The 24,296-nt window shown below is 42.6% G+C and overlaps 1 protein-coding gene across 1 annotated transcript; it reads right to left on the bottom strand.

The window, feature by feature from the left end:
• Positions 1 to 1,500: 1,500 nt before the first annotated feature.
• On the bottom strand, positions 1,501 to 24,038 carry LIX1L (limb and CNS expressed 1 like). The gene is made up of 6 exons (XM_060253119.1): positions 23,669 to 24,038; positions 10,807 to 10,970; positions 6,969 to 7,109; positions 6,170 to 6,265; positions 4,132 to 4,209; positions 1,501 to 3,142 (listed from the first exon to the last, which is right to left on the bottom strand). The coding sequence occupies exons 1-6, from the start codon at positions 24,009 to 24,011 to the stop codon at positions 2,900 to 2,902; spliced, it is 1,065 nt and encodes a 354-aa protein (XP_060109102.1). The 5' UTR covers positions 24,012 to 24,038; the 3' UTR covers positions 1,501 to 2,899.
• Between the last annotated feature and the right edge of the window lie 258 nt (positions 24,039 to 24,296).

The raw sequence follows: 24,296 nt of genomic DNA, 5'->3' as shown, positions 1-24,296 counted from the left end.
GTGCCATCAGGAGGTCCATCAGTGGGGCCAGGACATTAGAAGCCCTCCCACTGTTGCCCCCCACCAAGCACCATTAAAATGGTGAAGAGAAATCCATGTACACCTCCCTGTGTTAAATGGAGAAAGTATGAGATAAAAAACATGCTAAAAGCCCCAAAAGATTTCTCGTTCAACTCTGCAAATAGTAAAATGTTTTTTGTTTGTATGACCACTGTGTTTAATACCTAGCCGGCCTCACTGGGATAGCTTGTGTGCAACAGGAGAGAAGGGAAGGTAGACCTTGTCCACTTGAGGCTGGAAACTCTCAAATGGTAAGACAAACTCTTTACTTTTCCCCTGAAAATACATTCAGTCCTACAGTTGTGCTTTCCAATATGGTTTATCTGTAAAATATGCTCACAACCATCGCTATTTTTTTTCTTTTGTGATGCAATTCTGAACTCCCATTTCACTGGAATTGCATTTTGGGGTCAAAAGAGAAGCCTGCTATGCAACACCATCCTAAAAGCAGGGTAATTGAGATATCATCTCAGAAGTGGCTTCTAAACAGAGTAAATTTAAGCTATCCAAAATTCACAACACAAGGACTCAGAGCCCAAATGTTCATCCCACTTCAGTGCTTACCATTTGTTGCACAGCCCCTCAGAGAGATCACTGGCTGGCTATTTCTTAACACATTTTTTTGTAGTTTATTAGAATGGTTAGCATCCTACCAGCTCAAACCCCAGCAGCAAAGAATTAAATAGGAACTCTTTACTCTACATGCAGGACAAAGTCAAACAAAGCAAGTCTGGTGTCCTACTCACGGTGCAGCACACTTGATTAGGTGGCTAGCTGGCATAATTTCCCTGTCACGATCCACTGTCGCCTGCATGACAGTCTCCCCAGTTTTTTAAAATCAGTACATGGTGGTGGGAAGTGTCATCAAGTTGCAACTGACTTATGGCAACTCCATAGGGTTTCATGGCAAGAGACGTTCAGAGACGGTTTGCCACTGCCTGCCTCTACATAGCAACCCTGGACTTTTTTGGGTGGTCTCCCATCCAAGAATTAACAAGGACTGACTCAGCTTCAGAGATCTAACGAGATCAGGCTAGCAAGGGCCATCCAGGTCAGGGCATCAATACATATGACCTGCAAAATAACCCATGCCTCTGAAGCTTGCTTCAAGCTACATTCTAAATATATACATAGTGAGTATTTCTACATAAGAGTCCTGCTCCTAGTTTCAGTCTCTCTCTCTTTAAAAAGTGCACATATAAAAGATTGTTATCCTAGGAATGTTTGTTTGAGCAACGTCTGACTATCTTGAAAGAAGCTGCCCCCCCCTCAGCTGCACGATTACAGACAGCCTTTTGAATGTTTTGCATTTCACCAGCAAGTAGCTCTAATTACCACAAGGCAGTCAAACTCAAGACTGTCACACCAATTTCCAAGACACGTTAGACCATTCTACCCACAATGTATTGTAGTCAAATGACATGCTGAAGATCGCAAGCGTCTCAGTTCATAAGAGGTTTATGTACACACTGGCTAATGGAAACCATGTGAGCAAAACAGTCCCAGAGCTGGGATCTTGGTACGATCTTTCAAGGAACCAACTGAATCCAGGGCTCTGGCACAAACACCATTCCGGTAATAAAAGCAGCCTATATGATAGCATGAACGGACTAGGTTTTCCATTGGCAACTCCAAGTATACTGCATCTTCTGGAACCCAGTCAAAGTAATCCAGACTCAGAAAGATGAGCCGGCGTGAGAGACACACATTCCGCTTGAAGAGTATCAGCTACTGAGAGCTTTAGAAGCAGCCCTCCTGACTACCCACTTACCTACTACAGCAAGAAGCAAAGAGGATTAAATGCCAAAGACCAGGAGCTCTCCACCTTAGCGTAATTGCTAGATAAACATAATATTCTCCAAAGCCAGGGCAACTCCTTTAGGCACTGAGATTCTGCCTGGGCTTAAGTCACTAGAAAAGCAAAAACATTACATATAAACATCTAAAACCCATTGCAATTTTCTGTATCCTCCAGTTCTCATACTATGTGAAATTTTACACACAGATACCAGGCAAAACAAGATGCCACAAATCCTGAGGCAACCCAACTGAAACAGAACTCTAGCAGATGCTGAAGGATTACTGCAACAGAGTGTTTTAAGTGCTGTGCTTTTCAGGTAAGTGAGGGAAGGGAGGCTATATCAAGCCAGGTTTCACTGAAAAAAATACCTAGGATTTAAAAGAAATGTGTCATTATCTATCATATCCATGGCACAAGCTTGTATTCTCCTGGAAATGCTACATTTATATTTAATACTGATAGCTGTACAATACCTGGAAAGAATGGAGGTCTAAGTGTTTAACACTGAAAGAGCTACATTTAAAAGGTGCTCAGACTCATTAGAAATTCTCTAGTGGAGAGAACACATGAACTGAGGAGACCCAAGTATAAAATCTATACAGAAACATCTACAAAAAATTTAAAATATGTGCAAACAGGACACAGTTCTTGAAAAGAAGGCATCTGTGCACTTGTAACGTGGTTCAGATTACACCTGAAACTGAAGAGGGAACAAATACAAAATTTGGCAAAAATTTCCAGATTCTGAAATGTTCTTTTTGTTAACCAACTGATGGATACTTGTATCTTGACTGACTAGAAAAAGGTAATTAATTTGCCAACTTCAATACTTTAGAACACAACAGGAATATCTGCCCCCTCCAAATTCAACAGTATATGCGTAACTTCAAATGTCTGGAGGTTATCAGAATTTTTTAAAAGGTGATTTGCTTATTTTGCCTCCTCAAACTTGTTAAAAACTAGGTCAGATCCCTTTAGCAGGCTAGCTCTATGGAGAAGGAGGAGGGAAGAAGAGAAGCAGAACAGATCTCTGTGGTCCTAACAGTTGGAAGAGTGCATATTCCCCAACTGGCCAGCTGCCAACATCAGGATGTCTTTCTTCTCCTTGTGGAATCGTAGTTCCTTCCCAGCCAGCCGGGCTTCATCCAATTCCCGTTCCGTTGAGGCCAGCTCCCTGGAAAGGGCCCCTGGGATATTCTGCTCCCGACTGACCCAGTCCATTGCCATCTGGTTCCTGATGTCATCATCCAGAGCACGGTGTGAGTAGTGAGCCAACACCTCCTACAAAGGGAGGGAGAAAGACCTGCAGATGAGCATTTGAATAATGGAAACCAATTGCTTCCCAAATACCAGGATTGTGGAGAAAACAGCAATTGACTGCAGAGGACCATATGGGATAGGGCGGCTTATAATTTTGATGCATTCCACAAGCTGCGCTCAGAAAGCCACACAAAACCGGAAGAACAGTGAAGGACTAAGATGCATAGCTAAGCTGTAATAATGAGGAAAATTCTCAGTTATATTTGTCTCATGTGCCTCTCTGGAGACTGGATCAAACAAGAAGCCACTAATTCCACAGTGAGTGCACGTTTATTTTATTACTTATTTACAAAATTGGTATCCCACTTTTCTGCCCTGACAAAAGCCACCAAGGCAGCTAACAATTTAAAACATACAGGCAAAAAGCCATTATAGTCAGGCCTCCTCCCCCAAATGAACATAATTAAAACCATTTAAAAACAGAGTTAAAGAACAGATTTAAAATACAGACAAAACATAAAACCATTAGTTAGGAATGAGGGATCCTATGAAACAAAAAACCCCTTCAGGTGCTAGTGAAAAGCAGTGACAGAAGAGGACTAGACAATCTCCCTGGGGAGAGTTGCAGAACTTTGGTGCCGTAACCAAGAAGGCCACCTTCCGGGTTGCTACCCAACTAATCTAAGAAGGCAGGGGCACACAAAGCAGGGCCTCCCCAGTGGTCGAGCAGGTTCATAAGCGATTTAGGTGGTCCTTCAAGTAAGTTGGTCCAAAACCATACAGGACTTTAAAGGTCAAAGGTATATAAACACTAGTTTAAAAGTTTCACACTCAGGCAAAGAGGTAACCTATGAAGGCCTATATTAACCGAGACAAAAACATTCTTCCATATTAACACACCTGTTTACCTTCCCATGCCACTACTGGCATTGCATACATACACAAAAGAGGATGGGAGCGCACCATTTAGTTTTGGGGGAGAGGTCAACATTTTTAAAGGCTCTCCTCACCTGACGTGAACACTGCCTCTCTCGCATGGCTTTAAGGCTCCCATTCCAGTGCAGCAGTTGAAAGACTGTCATCAATTCCTGCCAAAGGAGAGTAGTCCAGTTTTGAGTACCATTTCAACACTAATGAAGAAAAGGGAAGGAAATGCAACAGACATCCACTCACAAGAGACACATGCTTTTCGGGAACTAAGATCACCAGCCTTCTCCCATCCACAAAAAACCCACCACAGCTTTGGAATGATTTATGAGAGGTGCTCTAGATATAATATTGAATAATCTTGGACCACCCAGATCCATCCTCATCTACAGGAACTGGCCTAACATGCAAATAGCAACACAGCCCACAAGAATAAGGTTTCAAAATTCTACCTGGAGATCAGATCCTTCAATCCACCTGCCCAAGTACTTTTGCCCCTTAAAATATCTGCTGGATTCAACCCAGATTTATTATATGCTTTAATATTCTTAGAATAACTGTTTGTGTCTCTGAGGCAACGTGATATGGTAGAAGGATCACCGGGCCACTGACAAAAATCCCAGCTTTTATAGAGGCCTTTTGTGCTTCTCAAGGGGCTTGTAAAAGCCTTGTGTTGTTCCATATGTTTCAAACAATACAGTTCTGTTATGTCAGTGGATAGAAAAAAAAATACAGTGCCAGCTGCCTCCTGGGAAATAGTATCCATCTGCACATTTAAGGATGATAGTCAGAACATCTCATGGGTTATGCTATTGTGGGTACATGGCTCTCCTCTGTGCCACTTACAAGTCTGGAGCAGTTACATCACACCAAGGTAAGCAATTGCAAAGCCTCACTGCATCGGGCAGGGCACATTGAAGCTCATGCCAGAACTATCCCATAAACCTCCAAGGCAAGTCAGGGACTCCCATGAAAATAGGAGCTGGAAGGAACATACTGACAATGGAGTCACTCTGTGTAAACAGTGCTATTAATGTAAATCTTGCTCTGTCAGGCTACCAGATTGTTACTATTCCTGAGAGACAAAAACAAAAGGAGACATCAGCAATGGGGAAGCTGGCTTATAGCAGATCACCAAACAAAGCATCAACTGTTAGCGCTGAGGTGCCAGGCTTTGAGAAATGGTCTGGCTCTGTGCCAGGCTCTAACAACGGAGCACTCACACTAGACTGTACGTTGATCAAATTCCTCTCCATTCAAAGCCCTGCCAGAATTGAGCAACTGCCATCCAAGATTTCCTCTGACATCACACAGTAAGCAAAATACAAGTTACTCCTAGAGCACGTTGAGGTTTAACTACCAATGGTCCATCTAAATCCAATATCCTGTCTCACACAGTGGCCAAGCAGTTCCTCTGGAGGGCCTACAACAGGGCATAGAGGCTGAGGCCTTCCTCCCTGCCACTGGGATTCTGAGGTTTACTGCTTTTGAATGTGGCCCAGTTGCTCTCACGTTCTGAAGGAGGGTGACATAAATCATGGACTGGGTTCCAGAAACCTGCAACTCATCCACTTCCAAGTGTTATAAAGTAGACTGCATTTTCTGAGGGTTGTGATTGAAGAGAACATGTGTTTCCTTCAAGTGTCACATGTCAAGAAAGCATTAAGAGACTGCTACGGTCACCCAAGATCATTCTTCAGCCTGCCGTTTTTATTCCACAAATTTTAATTTTCCAAGAGAATATTATAAAGGTGTTGCACAGGTTCTTTTTTAGAAATATACAAATCTGCTAGTTCGTATGCTGCATTTGAAGTGAGGGCTACATTTCTTAACAACTTTCTTCTCTGATTTGTAACTGATCTCAACAGGCTTTTTTTTCATACAAGCTGGCCAGACTTACGCAGCTCCAACTCCCCTGGGGCATTTTGCTGCCACTAGCAGGTCCCACCACAACAAGGCTTCATTTGTTTTTATGTATTTATTATATTGCTTGATTTACTGATGTATTTTATTTGCCTGTTTTATTGTTTTAACTGTGAGCCTCCTTGAGTGGGTCTGGAAAGATGTCACACACACTTTTTGAATACACAAATGAATGTTTAATCAAATTCTCAAAAGTACCTGGAATTCCAACATTGACTTCCCTTTGTTTGACTCCAACATGAAGCGGAAAGCTCCAATGCCAGTGCTCGGATTATCTGCCTCTTCTCTATTACCCTGCAGGAAAGAAACATTTAAGGGATCTGAATTTTATGAGTCTTTTGATTTAAAAGGTTTTATTGTATTGTTTGTTGCATGTTGTGACATCTTGAGAATTTCTAAAGGAAAAAGCAGAATACAAATATTCAAAACACAAAAATAAGGGGCCATGGCTTAATGGTACAGCATCTGCTTGGCATGCAGAAGGTCCCAGGTTCAATACCAGGCATGTCTAGTTAAAGGATTTGGCAATAGGTAATTTGAAAATATTAATCTTGATGGACCAAGACAAGGCATCTTCAGGTGTTCAAAAGAAACACACACTCTTTAGATTCTGGGTTGTATCAGAGTGACCATGTGGTTCATTTGTTACATTTTCATAAAAAATGTTCAGAGATCCAAAAAAGTGCAAAGAGATTTTTCTAAGATGGCAAACCACAGCCCACAAAGGACAGAACAAAATGATCAAGGGTGCGTTAATTTCTACAGTTACCATAATAACAACTGGGTGAAGGTCTGGATCTTATAGGAAAGTGTTATGAGAAGAAAGCTCAGCAAATAAGAAGGAGGGTAACAATTTATTTTCATGACATTTCAAGAATTCTTAGAAACCCTCCCATAAGGATTTCCAGATGCAAAACACATTTCTTTTCTCATGAATCCACATGATTTCTAAGACTTCTGCCCCCATTCCCATCAATAGGCTTTCAGAGGCACTTACATTGAAAGATGCCAAGGCCTCCAAGACACTTTTTTCAATAAATTCATCTGTGATTCTTCGGGATGGGTGTTCATTGAAGACAGAATTCATTAGAGCAATTTTGGCTGCACTTCTCCTTGCTTCAGCTTTGGTGGGGCAAAACTGGGGAGCGGGGAGTACAGGCATCAGAAAAGAAGACAGGAAGCCAAGGTCAATTAGATCATACACACTCCAAAGTGGTCCCTGCCCCAAATTATTATGCTTTAACGGAGCACTGCTCCGCTGCTATTCTTTGACATCCTGAAGTCATTAAGAGTGGGTTTTTAGAAGCCAAGCAACTCTAGTCACTAAAATGCAAATTACACAAACAGCTGAAGTCAGCAGATACATAAACGGAGAGGGAGACTCCATAGCTGGGAATTCAGTCAACAAAATTAATTAGCTTAAAGTCAAAATGTAACCACCTTATTATAAACAACCCAGGCTGACTTCCAAATAGACTGAATAGTTCAGAAACCCAGATTGCTTCTTTTGGATGTCTGTTTCAAACTGCAGAACTAGGGTTCTTTCTATTGCAAGGAAATGCATCTCAACCAGTAACCAAGAACATTTATGGGCATTAAGCTTAACAGCTAGCTATCGGTTATATTTGTGAAAGGAACAGCAGCTGTCAAGCAAAATTTCTTGGATGCATTTTCAGTCAAGGTGAACCCTTTATAAGCACATCTGTATGGCTGCCTGGACACCAGATCCTAAATTCAAGTTCAGAATTCCCCAGCACCACCACCTCTGAACCATTATGGAAGGAAGGGAAAATTTTGGAAATCTCATTTGCTATAGATATTCACAGCTGAGCAGGTTTTCCCTGCTATTCTTACACTCTGAAAAGCGTGGACTGAGTTTACAGTTTATATGTAGTTGCTAACACCAAAATGACTCCAATTTTGGAAAAAGAAGGTTTTTCTTTAAATATAAAAAAAATCACTGATTACAAGTAAAAGCATACAACTAAACAACAAAGATTACACCATCTGAAAAGCAGGACAAATCAAACATCCACAAACACAATCCTCTTTCCTTCCTCCATCTGGCTGGTCACCTTTCTTGAGACCACGTCCCTGTGTGCATCTCCTTCAGCGTCCCCCAATGTTTGACTGCAAGAATGGCTGCTTCCCTTCTTAAAGGGAAAAGCTTCTTCTTCCCAAAGCCCCCAAACCAATCCCACTGGAAAGTCACCAGGTACAGAAAGAAAACAGACCAGAAGATTCTGATAGCTTGGATGGTGAAAGATCCTCAATTGCCTCTCAGCCCACACCTCTCTTGGCTACCTTTTGTCCTCTTGGGTTGCTTTTATTATTGTGAGAATGGTTATTTTGGGTGGAAACCCTGCAATTTTAAGAAGCTGGGGAGGGGGGCACTCTGTTTTGGCCAAGTTACCTGTAAAGGGAATTTACACTTAACTCTTGAACACACTAAGCATAAACCTAATATTCACAATACAAACTCCACAACATCCTTACCCAGATATTTGAGTGAAATGTAACACCACTGTAGAACCCATGTGGCATAGCAGTCACATGGGTCAGGAGACTGCAGTGGGAAGGGCCAAAATCACTACCTTCTGCCTCTTCTGTTAGTGGCAAAAGGAAGTAATTTCTGCACCCCACAAATGGTTACGTGGATATTGCAACCCCAGGAATAAAAGTTTCTATGGTTATAATATGGTTGTCGGTAGGGGGTGGCGCAGATCCTTGTGTGGACCTAGCAAGTTCTTTTTACTGGATTCAGCCCCTAATCTACCCTGCTGCAACAGACGTGTGCATGTTTTGATGTGGCAGGTTTGCCTACAAATTGAGCCCCTGACATGTTGCAAGGGGATATACTCCTTGTCCAGTTACCTAGAACATTTTGATTTTTTTAAAAAAAAAATAGTTTTAAAAGTAGTTTTAAAAATTGTAGTACCTAAAACCACCAATGTTCATCAACCAATTTAAACTTTAAAAAGTGATCCATTCCCTGAGGAATGGCCTGCCTATTAGCTCACATTGTCCCCCTGCCCTTTTCCTTTTCCAAACCTGGAAAACAAGGGATTGTTTTGTTTTGAACTCAAGTCTCCTGCCCACTAATTGGAAACAGACTCTGACCCCAATCACATCCTGCTGAGCTCAAGCTGGTCCAGACTGCTTATTTTTTGTGTATTGTGGTGTAATCTCCTGAAATCTGTCACATTTCCTTGAGGTTCTTCCCTTGTTGATTACCAGCTGTCTGGATGCTCTACCAAAACCTCCATAGTTAGATGGGTAGCTATAATGCCTTTTACCTTCCATCCCTCTATCTCTCTTCCTCAACCTCTTTGGCCTTGTGTCTCTCCTTCTTGAGTGAAACTTCTTGCTCAGAATGTGAATGGGGTGGCGGGAGGTGCATTCTAATTTAGATTAATACTACAATCTTCCTGATTTAATTTGACCACTGTTAATTTCTCCAATCTGATACCTGTATTATACTTCCTCAACAAATTTAGTTTTCCTTACATTCTCAGTATTCCTTTCAAACCTGTGGAGAAACTTCGCCACTGTGGCACTTTATAGCTGTATGTGGGTCACTTTCTGGATTGGGAATGCTAGCTGGATGAAAAACCATTCGCTCCTTCAGTACAGGAGTGGGAAGTGGTGGAAGGAAGCTGACTTCACCTAAGCCAGGGGTGTCAAACTCATTTATTAGGAAGGACGGATCTGACACAAATGGGACTTTGTGGAGCCAGGCCATGTGTGTCATAAAATGTAATGTGAGGTAGGGGTGATATAAACTTGATAAAGGACACAGACAAACACAAAGATATGTCGTAACTCAAAATACAAACATGCTTAAAACTCTTGCAATATTTTGTTAAAAATGGAAAGGGAAATAGTGGGATTTGACAATGCAATTTTAAAAGATAAAATGTCAAAAAGCACAAGGATCACAACAGAAACTAAAAATACAAAATGCTCTGAGTCTAGGAAAACAATGGGATGGCATTGCAAGCTTCTCCCCTCTCCCTGGGTCCACTCAGATTGGCAATGGCTCTCCAGTGTAACATCCCCCTTTGGCTGTGGTTTCCCAGGTTAGAGTATTCACTAGGTCAGGTACATTCAACAGAGACAAGCTGGCTCAAAGCTTCAGTCCTTTATTTGCAAGGACACAGCTCCAGAAAGCATGAGCTTCAGCTGGCTATAGGAAGACTGAATAGTGAAACTGATTTCTACCACACTGACACTACAGCACAAAGTTTTCCTTGCAGCTTTGCTTCCTGCTGTAGCCAGTAAAGACAAGGCAGCAATAGCAGGAAACGGGATTTCCCTGCTGTTACCCAATGACAACCATCAGTATAGAGCCTAAGCTCTTTTAATTAGTCCTATCAGATCAAAGCCCTGACCTGGACAGCCTAGGATAGACCCATCTTGTTTGATCACCGAAGCTAAGCAGAGTCTGCACTGGTTGGTATTTGAATGGGAGACCACCAAGGAATACCAGAGCTGCTACACAGAGGCAACCAATGGCAAACCACCTCTCAACTTCTCTTGCCTCAAAAACCCTACAGTGTCACCAGCACCATAAATATAGTTCTAGGTGTGTAGCTGTGTTGGTCTGAAGCAACAGAAGAAAGTTAGAATTCAGTAGCACCTTTAAGACCAACAAAGTTTTATTCAAGGAATAAACTTTCATGTGCACACACACACTTCTTCAGATGCAATGAAATGGGAGAAAATCATTTAAACATAGGCAGGGAAAAACAAATTAGCATATAACATGATGCAGCCGTTTTGTGACAAAGCAGGGACAACAAGCCAAGTGCACAGGCTGTGACTTTAGTTCTAACCTGAAAACTGCCAAAACAGCTCCCTCCAGGCAAAGTGACATAGCAAACATATGGAGGACTGTTGGATGGGACCATCTCATAAACCACCAGAGCGCCATTTTTCAGATCAGCACCACGTGACTGCTTCATCTGCCAAAACTCCTGAAGAGCTTCTACAACATTGACTGAAAACAGAGAAAAGGGGATATGCATCAGAATACTGAGAATGAGGTATGTATTTTTTCACAGCAAAAAGAATAAGAAAAATGTAACGTGATTGTAGTATTTTATACTTTCATTCCCCCCCCCCCCCGAGTGACAAATCTACTTGCATCGTTTCACTTATCAGCACCTATCAAACAGCCAGCAGCCAGATCTAATGAACAGAATCTCAGAAGCTTTGTCTCTTCGGAACACAGATCCAAAGCTAGAGGAGATAACACAGACTCATTTATAGAATGGCAGTTATTGAATGTCCTTTACTTCAATATGTACTTCATTGTGTACAATACTCAAATGACAAAACAGAAAATAGAACACACCTTCAAAGGTTGCAGTTTTAAGTAATTCAGAGCATGAATACAGTATCCGCCCCACTAAAAATAGTAATCCTCTTGCAATTTAAAAACAGAAAGATGTTGCCATGCCTTGTTTGCCACTCTGATGTGAAGGGAAAAAAATTACCTAGCATGGATGGGTCAAGGCCAATGATAGCTTAACTGATCTGCACTGGCATTAAAATTTCTAACAAAAGTTGCTGTGTTTTGAATGACCTGTGCTTCTTTGAAATGGATGCAAGAATATTTTGTGAGTAAAAAGGAACATAAAGGATCATTTGGGACATTTCACACTAAACTGAATTGGGATTCTAAGCCTCTTTTCCCAAATAGGAGTAAACATTACCCTAAGTATATGAGCTAACAGACCCCTGCACTTTTGTTTCAAGCTTCTAGAAGCTTTAGTAACAAAAGCTAAACTTGTCAGTTTACTTCAGCATATAGATTTTCAAAAGTAGGGTCCAGACTGAAGCTGCTGAGGTGAAATTTGTATGCATCCTTGACAGACTCAGCAAAGATTTCAAATAACTCTCTCTCTAAGGACAGTAATTGTCCCTTTTTAGGATTTATGTACACCAAACGTAGGACAGTTATGGTGAACCTGGGCAATATAACAAAAAGTAGACACATTGCCCTGCCAACAAAAGTCTGTATAGTCAAAGCAATGGTATTCCCAGTAGTAATGTATGGCTGGGAGAGCTGAACCATAAGGAAAGCTGAGCGCAGAAGAATAGATGCTTTTGAGGTATGGTGCTGGAGAAGAATCTTGGGAGTCCCTTGGACTGCAAGAAGATCAAATCAGTCAGTCCTAAGGGAAATCAACCTAGACTGTTCCCTGAAAGGTCAGATGCTGAAGCTGAAGCTCAAATACGTTATTTATTTATTTATTTATTTGGGATTTATATCCCGCCCTTCCCACGTTGGCTACCAAAGGAGAAGGGAGCACTCCCTGGTGAAGATCCTGATGCTGGGAAAGACAGAAGGCAAAAGAATAAGGGGACGGCAAAAGATGAGATGGCTGGACAGTGTTACTGATGTAACAAACACGAATTTGAGCAGGCTTTGGAGGATGGTGGAAGACAGGAGAGCCTGACGTGACTTTGCCATGGGGTCGCAAAGAGTCGGACTCGACTGTATGACTGAACAACAAAACACCAAATGTGCTTTGCTTCTACGCATTTATTTCTGCCAATGAAGGCTAACACTTCATGTACCTTGAGAAATGGCTCTGGCTTGTGAAAGCTTTATGCCACAGGACTACGACTGACTGTAACAGATTAACATTGCTTCCATTATGGAATTTAATTTCCATCTCTCCCACCACAGCTGGAAAATTTAAATACATTCTTCGGGGGGGGGGGGGGAGACTTCAGCACATTCTGCAGAATTCTCACTCTTTCCATCACAATGGAACAAGAGTTATGTGTACTGCTGAACAATGCCCCCTTGGGTAAAAGGGTTCCTAACCCCAGTGACTGTGCTTGATAATAAGTCATATTCTTCCACCTGGACAGGGAATAAAGTGAATATGGACTCAGGATATGGTCAAAGGACATATGTTATTGGACAGGTTTATTCATTTTGATCTCAATCCTCCTTTAAGGAGTTCAGAGTGAATACATTGTTCTGTCCTCCTCTGTTTTTTCTTCACAAACCCCCATGAGGATGTTAGACAGAGACTGGATCAAGGTTTCCCAATGAATTTCAAAGCTGAGTGCAAATCTGAACTGGGGTCTCCTCTCTCAGTCCCACACCACAACACTGGCTCAGCCAAGCAAATTGGAGTTTGGTCAGTGGCTGGATAGGAGACCTCCTGGAAAGCTTGCCTTGAGTTCTGTAAAGGAGAAAAGATGAGAAAATAAACTTAAAACAGTGCCCCCTTGGGTAAAAGGGTTCCTAACCCCAGTGACTGTGCTTGATAATAAGTCATATTCTTCCACCTGGACAGGGAATAAAGTGAATATGGACTCAGGGTATGGTCAAAGGACATATGTTATTGGACAGGTTTATTCATTTTGATCTCAGTGTTTATAAACACCCCCCCCCCCCAGGACTCTCCTAGTAATCAAAGAACAGAGACCGATTGGAAAGCACAAAAGAAACATTTGAAAAAGATTTCTCTGAAAACAGATAATTGTTAGGAGAGAAGTATACACTGTATCTAAAGAAAGCATCTCTTAAAACAGCTACCAATATCCTTTACCCCACAAGTTCAAAGCAAAGCACAGGTATCAGGCCACTAGAGCTTAATCAAGTAAAGATATTGCAGTCACAAGTCCTGCTGAAAGACTTTCTTAGAATCCAGATGAAACTACTAACTAGAAGTTTTTGGTTTGGACCATGTTCAACCCGGGGGTTTCTTTATTCATATTCTCTCTCACCCCACCCCCCTTCAACTGTCACTGAAGATTCACAGCATCACATACTATCTACGTGGTTCTTTGGTCATGTGATATGGGATGCCAATGAACATATGGACATCAACTATGGACAAGCAGAATTCCCCTGCATTAACATAAAACAAGCAAATAGATCCCAAATACAAAGGGAGAGAAAGGCACAAAACCTTATTCTTTACAAGAGATCTCAGCAAATGAGCTGTTATCTTAGTATAAGTATAAAAAAAACTGCACTTCTCTTTTATATCTGGTCACTTTGAGAGAAAAGACAGACGTGAGTGGATAGTGGAGCAATTAGCAGGGACTCCCAAGTGGCAATTTGTGTTGGGATTGATAAAACCAAACCTTAATCTGTTATCTGTACTGAGCCTCACAAGTTTAAGTACATGAATTAGCCTAAAAAGCAAAGTTGCACTTATCTGTAACTGTTGTTCATCAATGTCTTCTGTGCAGACACACATTGGGAATGTGCTTGAACTGGCCAGCCACTGGACATTTTCCTTCTAGCTCAAAACCTCCAAAGAGGGGGTATCCCACCCTTTGCAGAGCTCATACATGCTCTTTGGGCCTCTGCCCTTCAAAAAAGTTGGAATCCCATTCCATCCCCTTCCCTGAGGTAAAGTCCACATGCTATTTTCTAGAAAACCAAGGGATTCAGTTTTCATATTATCCAAAAGGGCACTGGAGAGGCTTACTCTACTTCCTTAAGCCTTCAAGCCCCTAGGCTACTCTTTAGGACCTCCAGGAATCCCTGATTGCAGTTTAACACACACTATGCTAGACTATGTCTTCAGAAACCACAAGGTTTGCTCTTCAACAAAACAGCCAACTTGAGTTGATAGTACATTGCTTGAAAACAGCCAAAAGGTACTCTGTAGGAACACCTTGGGCACAAGAGTTCTATTTTCAGTCCAGACAAGGCTCTCCTGTTACACATACAGCTTCTTTTGAACTGCAAACCACTGTTTCCAGAAAGAACTTTAGGTCAGACAGCGGGTAAGTATATGAGACAGCCGCAGTCCTTAACTGAATTTAATACCGTATTTCCAAACCTACAAAATAGTTCTATTAAGACAAGCATTTTGTTTGTAAATTAGATTTCACAAAAATGCTTGTATTTTGGGGAAAAGCAAGGCTGTGTATATACTGGTCCCGCCCTGTGGTTCCTGCTTTGTGGCATAGTCTGCCTGAGGGAGTCAGAAAGGCTCCCACACTTCTGTTGAATGCGTAAAACATAATTGCTCTCACAAGAGCATTTTTATCTATGGGAAAGAACTGCAGTAAAATTAAAATTGTTTGGGAGGATTCTTTGGGATATCGGCAGTTTATGGCACTGTTTATTGTATGCATTTCTTCATTTTACTGCGTTGTTTTGCATTTCTTCATTTTACTGCGTTGTTTTATAATTTCTGTAATCCTTTTTTCCATTTCTTTTGTCACATCTTACAGTGTTCATACTGCACTGTTTCCTAAACATGTAATCTAATTGTACTACAATGTTTATGATGTGCTTTATACTGTCCCTAAAGCATCTATATATTTTGTAACCTGCTTCAAGGAGAAAGACAAATTATAATAACCAAGCACTATAGTAACATTGTTTTGAAGTTAGTATGATCCCATTCCTATAATCAAAAGAGCTATAATATAAAGGCCTGACAAGAACAGCATCAATATTTAAGGGAACAGACATGCGGCAAAAAATTAGTGTTCAAGCTCTCCGGAGTCTGTGAATTCAAAGGAAGCTAGAATATACCCTATGTTGAGTAAACGTTAGTGTTTCTTGGTCCTCACTGGCATTCTTTAAAAAAAAACAAACTTTACAATGACTTGAAAGGAAAAAACGCCAGGCCTGCATAGAGACTATACTGTTCCCCTTTAAGACTAACTTTCTGACTTACATTTTAAATAAAGACAGACTGATCTAAAATGAAAAAAAGGGAGGGAAAGCATTAGCAGCACAAGCAAAACTAAAACGATTACTTTGGCTAGGATCAACAGAGAACGTAAGAAAAGATGTCTGTGATGTCCAGGTTTCCATGAACACTTGGCTGAGTCCCACCCCAAAGTATGCAAACACTGACTACAAGATAAAAAGCTTAACGAATAACAGCTTTCCAGAGACTCTGTATGGGCCCTTAGAATACTATGGAAAGTAAAGCTGTCCAAGATACTTATACTTAAATTGAACCTGGCGGCAACACACAATGACACAAACTTCAAGACTGCGGGTGTTTAAAAATTAGAACAAGAAGCCATCTTCATGGGCATCACGTAGCGCTCTCTGGCCTTCTGGCAGAAGTGTTTTTTCCTTCATTTGTCTCTGCTGCAGAATGCAACACGCCTTGTTCGAACTAGGAATGCATTAATATTCTCTTTCTAGTTTTTCTTTGATTTTATATGTTGCCATCATGAGCCTTATCGTTTCACTTATTTTGACTACTGAAATTCTCAATTTGTTTCTTACAAACCATGTATATGCAAACTAGATGCATTTTACTGGAAAATATTAGAATGAAAACAGAAAACAGTGCAAAAACAAAGGCTTGATGGATTGCCCCCCTCCCCAGTCAGAATAAGCGAGGCAGACACAAGAGTTGGGAATAACTAAGGGCCACGTTATTATTTATTTGCATTACAGCGGCAAGGGCATGCAAATCAGGCAGGGCAGGTGTCAGCCCTCTGACTATCTCCTTGCCCCGAGCCGGGCAAGCACTGGGCATGAGACCAGAGCCGTTCCTAAGATGGCCCTCCATTCCCCACCCTGAGTCACAAAGCCTGAAGGCAAGACCTGAAGGACCCCCTTTTCCCAAAAAAGGGTAGGTGCTCTATGGTGCTCACCATATCTGCTTTATCTCTTACCAGCAATCCACCCCTGCTGCTATCATGACCAAACTAACAGGGGTCCACCAGCTCCAAAACAATGTTCCACTGCACGCTGTGCAGGGTAGAAAATACTGGATTTATATCCCACCCTATACTCTGAATCCCAGAGCAGTCATAATCTCTGTTACCTTCCCCTCCCCTCGCCACAACAGACACCCTGTGAGGTGGGTGGAGTTCAGAGAGCTCTCCCAGAAGCTAACCTTTCAAGGACAACCCCTACCAGAGCTATGGCTGACCCAAGGTCATTCTAGCAGGAGAATCAAACCTGGTTCTCTCAGATAACAGTCTATGCACTTAACCAATACACCAAACTGGGTAGGCAAAAAAACCACCCTCCTGCCCACACAATCAGAGGAGAAGTGATAAATTCTTATCTGGCCCCATATATGGCAACCAGCACAGCCTACACAGCATACGGGGCAGGAGAGTGGGCCGAGCACAAGGCACCAAAGAGAAGAAGATGACTGCAGATTTATACCCCACTCTTCTCTCTGAATCAGAGATTCGGAGTGGCTTACAATCTCCTGTTTCCCCAACCCATTTATACACACTATGAAGTGCTTTTCTAGTTTGCACAGTATCAGTCTGCTGGACAGCCCTGGGGCAAATTTTCACCCCAACTGCACTTTTTTGGGATAGAATGCATAGAGAAGTGGCTCCACAACTTGGTCTTTTTAGAACAGTGTCTTCTGCACATTAGTATAAAACCCCCAAATACGACTGCTTAGCACTTAGTTGTATTTCTGCAAAGGAACAGGATTAGTATGAGTTATTCAAAATGCAAAAGTGAAGTGGTAAATCTACTCAAAAGAAACCTACATGAGAACTGGACAGGAGAAATGTGATTCAACTAGTTCTGCTGTATCTCTCAGCAGCCTTAAGTACTACTGACTGTAGAGTCCTACCCAGCTGGGATTGGGGGGCACTATGTTGCAGTGGTTTAAGTCTTATCTGGTGGGCGGAGGGCTCAGAAGGTGGTGCTAGGATATTCCTGCTCTGTCTTACGGATTTTGACCTTTGCAATTCTGCAGGCTTTGATCATATCTACATGAAGCCACTGGAAGATGTCATTAGGAGGTTTGAACTGCAGTGTCACCAATATGTGGGTGATACCCAGCTCTATCTTTTTTTCCTACCTAATTCCAATGATGCTGTTGATGAGGGCATATCAGTTGAAACTTAATCCTGACAAAACAGAGGTTCTCTCAGTTAGTAGAAAAGCAGACCAGGGACTTGAGATCTCTTCTGTCTAGGAGGGGATTGCACTCCTCTTGGAAAGCCAGGTTTGCAGCTTGGAGCGCTGTTGGACAAAGTGGTCGCCCTTGAAAACCAGGTGGCTGTGAAAGTCCAGATTGCTTTTGCTCAGTTTCAGCTGGCATGCCAGCTACTACCATTCCTGAATCTCTCAAATCTAGCCACAGTGATCCATGATTTAGTTGCAACTAGCCTGGACTTGAAGAGTGTTCAGAAGCTGCAGCTAGACCACTGGTTGGGGCCAACTATCAAAAGCAGGTGACCCTCATACTACAACAATTACACAGACAAATAATCTGCTCCTGATTCAAGATGTTAGTTTTGATCTTTAAAGCCCTACAACAGGGGTGTCAAATGTCCGTCCTGTGGGCCAAAACTGTCCCACCCAGGGTTTTAATCAGGGGGTAGGGCTCTTTTCTCCCCCCTCCCCCCTTTGAAGCTCAGAGGCTGCTGAAGTTCCCTGCTCTTTCTGCCTTGTCTTTGCGGGCTGCAGCAGGAAGCAAAGCTGCAAAGAAAATGCGGAGTGGATTTCACATTTTCCTTGCAACTTTGTCTGTGCTGCAACGTGTTTCAATTGTGGAGTGGAGTGGAGATCAGTTTCATTTTTCAGTGTTCCTACACCAAGCAGAAGCTCATACTGGAGTTGAGTCCTTACAAATAAAGGGCTGAAGCTTTGAGTCTGCTCAGTGGACCTGAGATCTGGTGCCTAGTTAATACTCTAACCTGGGAACCCACAGCCAAAGAGAGATATTACACTGGAGAACCACTGCCAATCTGAGTAGATCCCAAAAAGGGGAGAAACTTGCAATGCCATCTCATTGTTTCCCCAGGCATTATATATTTTTAGCATTATATATTTTTCGTTTCTGCTGTGATCCTTGTGCTTCTTCTTGATTTTTTTTTAAAATTGCATTGCCAAATCCCACCATTCCCCCACCTTTCATGTTTTTCCCAGGCTCAGAACATTTTATATGTTTAGTTTTCTGTTGTGATCCTTGTGCTTTTTGATGTTTTGTTTTTAAAATCGTGCTGTCAAATCCCACTATTCCCCCACTTTTCCATTTTAAACAAAATATTGCAAGAGTTTTAAGCAGGTTTGTATTTTAAGTTAAAATGTCTTTAATTGTGTTTGTGTTCTTTATAAAGTTTGTATCTCCACTACCTCACATTACATTTTATGACACACATGGCCTGCCTGGCCCCACAAAGTTTCATTTTGTCAGATCTGGCCCTCCTAACAAATAAGTTTGACACCCCTGCCCTACAAGGCTTGGGACCAGAGCACCTGAAGGACTGTTTTTCCCCTGTAAGTTTCTGCTCAGGAATTAAGATCACTGAGAGACACCCTCCTGCCTGTCCCATCAATCAAAGTTTGGTGGGTACTTTTTAGTGGCAACCCCATGATCATGGAACAACCTCCCCAGAGAGGTGAGCCTGGCCTCCTACCCTTCAGTCTTTAGGATGCAGCTGAAGATGGTTTTATTTAGGACTCCATTTCATTAAGGTTGTCCTTAATTGTGATTTTAATTTTTGGTTTTATGTATTATAAGGTTTTAAATATATTTTATAAATATTGTAAGCCGCCTTGAGTTCCATAAGAAGAAAGGCAGCTAATAAAAATGTTAAATAAATAAATGTATTTTCAGGCTCTAGGTGTTTGGGTACTGTAAAACACCACAACTACTTCTAGTGCACACACACACACACACACACACACACCTCTTTGGAATTTGGCTGGGGGTAAAACTATACCCCGCAGTATGAGTTGCGACCATTTTTTTACATGGTGCTACAAAACGGGGGCAATCCTTTGAAACAAGGAAAATACTTAAGTGAGCAGACTTCCAGCAATGATCTTGAATGCAGGCTTAAAAAAAAAACACTCTCCAAAACTGGTGTTTGCAAATACTTGCCTCTAGCAGAACATCTGTACCACTTTTTTTTAAAACCAGTGCCCCATTTTCACTATTTTTGCAGAGGCTTAACAGGGAAGGCAGCCAAAATTAATGAAAAAGGAGGGCATAGAATAGGTTAATCAAGCCAACCCTGTTTTCTGGCAACTGAAGAAAACTCATCTCTTCATTTTGTGCCGCACCACTTTCTCAACACATTCTCATCAGATGATAGCTTGTATCCTACTAAGGTCAAGCTTTTAAACAGTTCACTACTTCTCTCTAACATGCAGGGTAACAACTGCCTGACCTTATCCCCTACCCTACCACATAACCCCCACATTTTGCATAGGACGGACTGGCGACTTCAAGGGACAGTTGCAAGAGATTAACAGCAGGAGCACTGCCAGCTTTAAACTGGAAGCCATAGTACAGCCATCCAAATATATCCCTCTGAGAAAATTAAGGTTGTGGCTTGAAACAGTAAAAGAAAAACTGTCTGAAGAACTTGTGAAGAAAACCAGCAGCTCATTTTTAACATTTGTTACTCATGGTTGCAGGCATTTACAGACACAGTCCACTTGGCTGTTATTTATATCCATTGTTTATGGTCTTGGAGCACAGACACTGGTCCCTGCTTTGTGTATGACAGCAGGTCTGACTTGCATATTAAATAGGAAAGAGTAAATGATTCCACATGGCCTTGAAGCTTTCCAGAGCCAGAAAAGCAGTACTGAGTTTAAGTCACAGATTGCTTGCCAAACCTTACCGCTTAGAATGTGCAAGGCAGCATCTACTAGACCTGCTGCCCTATCTAGACATCAAATATTCCACAGAGCCACAAACTCCCTTCATTTGGATAAGGAAAAAATATCCACTTGAGTTTTGTAAAATCTCAAATTTCAACAGCCCCCTGTCCCCTTCCATATATTTACTAAAAAAACCCAAACCGGTCCTGAAATTGACTTAAATTTGAAATCTTAACCCAGGGGTGTCAGCAATCTGGGATCTTCTATGCAATCCCAGAACAAAGTGTGCTGCAAGCTGCACAGAAAAAGCATGTTCCAGCATAGATAGGTCATTCACTGCATTAAAGTACATAAAGAAACAATACTGCAAGAAAATACAGCCATTCTGGAAAAAAGGGGGCAGAAGGAAGGGAATAAAATAGGTTCTTACAGAGTGAAACCTCTATGGGGAATAAAAGACCCCTTTCCCTAACACTAGTCTAAAAAAGATTCCTACAAATATCCTATACCTGACATGTATAAACAAAATTCTCATGAGACAACTTTCTGTTACTCTGTTTTAGTTTCATCTAGTATATTCTGATACTAAATTCTAAGACTTCTGGTTTGGAAGTCACCCTAATTTCAACAAAAAAGAAAAGCAAAAATAGTAGTCTTGAAAATAAATCCATGAGTAAACAAACCTCTGGGAAGGTAGTTTATATTATGTCACCCACGACCAGTTTGAAAGCTCTGCTTAGCAAAACAAAGGGGGCAGGAGACAAGGAGAGGAGTGCCTCAAAGTACTTGGCAGCACTCCAAACACTCTTTTCTCCACCATTACAGTAACTTTTCCACCCTGCAAGCTACCAAAATTAGGGACCAACCACACTAAAGCTCCCTTGTTCAGAAATCCACATGCAACTTTCCTTCATAAAGGCTATACTTTTACTTTACATTCTTTACGTTCTTATCCAGTATTCTAACCCCTAGTATAGATCTGATGCAGCCTAAGGGACAAAACTGTGCTATAGACACCGGATCCAACAACATTACTTGCATCTACCAAAAATTTCAAGGAAAAGCAAAATTCTCAAGATTATGTCTGCTGTAACTTAAAATGCTAGTTGTGAGTATGAGCCACAAAGGGCTTTTCCTAAGGCTTAGATGTTCAAAAAGACCACTGATCTAGAGGAGAACTAGAGAATGAGTGTAAGCTGCCCAACACACCTTTCACATTATGGGGCAGGCTTAACCAAGCCTCTGTCTCTCAGTTATCCATCTGCAATATGGTTACAACACAGCAGACTTACCTCACAGTGCTATTTTGCACCTGAAATTTGTCAAGCCACTGATTCTCAACCTTTCTGAACAGATAATGCCCTGCTAAACTTACTGGATTATTCAGGACCAGGGCTACTTCCCCTTCCCCCAAATAAAAAGCAGTACTCTCACAACAGTTAGTGCTCAGCTACTTCATGTTCCATCTGTTGCATTTAGTTAGAAATATATGGCATTACTGAGCAACAGGCTGCATTTTAGGGTCATTTTGCACACTGTGCAGAAGCAAAACCTGGTTTTGCCATCAAACTTCGTCTCCAAGTTTACCTTGTTCCTCTTCCCTCCTGACTGGACCCACCTGCAAGAAAGTCTCTACCCGCATTCTGACAGCTGCTATTCAAGCTTTTGGAGAAAAAAAAACTAAGTGCCAAGCAGTATTTGGCTAACGACCCCCCCAAAAGGATACAGATCTAGAAAAACTGTTTTGTTATCTATATAGGTATGTTTTCCCCTCTTTCTCTATGGCAGGGATGGCCAAACTGCAGTTCTGGAGCCACATGTGACTCTTTCACACATATTGTGTGGCTCTCAAAGCCCCCACTATTCTGTCAACCAGCTTGGAGAAGGCATTTCTCTCTTTAAAATCACTTCTCCAAGCCAAGCCAGCCAGCATCTTGAAGAATGCATTTAAAATTAAAGTTGCTTTCTTTCACCCCTCCCCCAATCTATTTTCCTCCCTCCCTTCTCTTAAACAACTGGTGTTCATGCCTTGTGGCTCTCAAACATCTGATGTTTATTCTATGTGGCTCTTAGTTTAAGCAAGTTTGGCCGCCCCTACTCTATGGAATATGAATTAAGTGTAAATAGAGAGAATACACTTACGGTATCTATACTCGCTCAAAAGCAGCACTTGAGGCAGCATAACACTGGCATAATACTACTTTGCCTATGTTCCCAGGTACCTTGCCCACCCATTTCAAGCAAGCTGTCTGAAGACACTCCACAGTTGCTCAGATACAGATTGCCTTTTAAAACAAAACTACCTCGTGCAGCTGGAAGACATTTTGTACAAGCTCAAAGGTACCCTGATTTTTAAACAAACAAAAACCATGTTGTTTTATTATAAAAACCGGAGTAGCATTCTGCAAATGCCAGAAGTCACCTATTTGTTTCTGTACAGAGAAAAGGCAACTTGCTTATGCCCAAAGGCACTGCTCTTTTCATTCTATCCACGCTCAACCCTATTGAATCCTGCATTACGAAAAGGCACTCTGCACATACGCAGGGACAGGAGCCAGAGCTGCGGGTAGGGCTGCCAATCCTCAAGTGGGGGCAGGGGATCCCCCCGTTTGGAGGCCCTCCTCCAGCTTCAGGATCATCAGAAAGCGAGGAGAGGGGAGGGAAATGTCTGCTGGGAACTATTAATCCCTATGGAGACTTATTCACATAGGAAATAATGGAGAATTGATCCGTGGGTATCTGGGGTTTGGAGGGGGGCTGTTTTTGGAGGCACCAAATTTTCAGCATAGCATCCAGTACCTCTCCCCAAAATACCCTCAAAAAGATTGAATCCCAAAAGAAGGTGCCCCTGTCTTTCATTATTTCCAAAGGAGGGAAGGCATTTAAAAGATGTGCAGTCCCTTTAAATGTGATGGCCAGAACTCCCTTTGGAGCTCAATTATGCTTGTCACACCCTTGCTCCTGGCTCCACCCCCAAAGTCCCCAGATGTTTCTTGAATTGGATTTGGCAACCCTAAGCCCCTGTCACGCTCAGCCCCTGTTGTATCCTGCACTAGGAAAAGGGACTCTGCACATAGGCAGGGGCAGGAGCCAGAGCTGCGGGAGGCAAAGCCAGTGACACACACACCACCTTCCCCTCTCCTCACCGCGGCCGTATCCCTGAGTGTGCTTGGCGAAGCTCCTGACCACCGCCTCGACGGCTTCCCTCAGCACGGCAGGCGGCCCGGTCGCCGACCCTCCAGGGGAGCAGGAGGCGCCGACCGCGCCAGACAGCAGCGGCGGCGGGAGAGGCGGCAAGGGCGGCGGAGGGGGCGGCGGCGGAGGCCCCAAGTTGAGCCCGAGCGGCGGAGGGGGCGGCGGGAGAGGCGGCGGCGGCGCGGAGACGGCAGGAGCGCCGGGGAGGGAGTTGGTCACGCCAGGCCGTAGCGATCGCAGCGTTCCCCCGACGCCCGGTTGCAGCCGCTGGGCTCGCAGAGACTCCATCATCATGGCAACGCCGAGTCGCTGAAGGAGTGGAAAAAGAATAAAACTCCAGTTACCTACACCCCGCCTCCTCGCCCTCGCCTCATGCCAAGCTGTCAATCATCCCCCTGAGCCGCAGCGTTTCTCCAATGGCGGAGCACGTCTCCGGGCAGAAGGCCGACCGTGCAGCCATTTCCTCCAATCGCCGTGGCGATCACCTCAGGAGTGTGGGCGGGTAAAACAAAAACCCCAGTCGCTTCGACTTCTCCAATCTATAATAAGAAGTCTTTATTAAGTGGGCGGGGACGTTGG

The sequence above is a fragment of the Heteronotia binoei genome, chromosome 1, assembly GCF_032191835.1.
Source record: "Heteronotia binoei isolate CCM8104 ecotype False Entrance Well chromosome 1, APGP_CSIRO_Hbin_v1, whole genome shotgun sequence".
Classification (NCBI taxonomy): Eukaryota; Metazoa; Chordata; class Lepidosauria; order Squamata; family Gekkonidae; genus Heteronotia; species Heteronotia binoei.
The sequence above is the reverse complement of the archived record's forward strand: the minus strand, read 5'-3'. Positions and strand labels throughout refer to the sequence as shown.

Bases quoted from the DNA above. Each gene is read 5' to 3' on its own strand.
- LIX1L (XM_060253119.1), bottom strand. From the start codon at position 24,011: ATGATGATGGAGTCTCTGCGAGCCCAGCGGCTGCAACCGGGCGTCGGG. The intron at 7,110-10,806 runs GTTAGAACTAAA...CCCGCTCCCCAG, and splicing joins GCTGTTTTGGCAGTTTTCAG to TTTTGCCCCACCAAAGCTGA. The intron at 3,143-4,131 runs GTGAGGAGAGCC...CTCCCTTTGTAG, and splicing joins AGAGGCAGTGTTCACGTCAG to GAGGTGTTGGCTCACTACTC.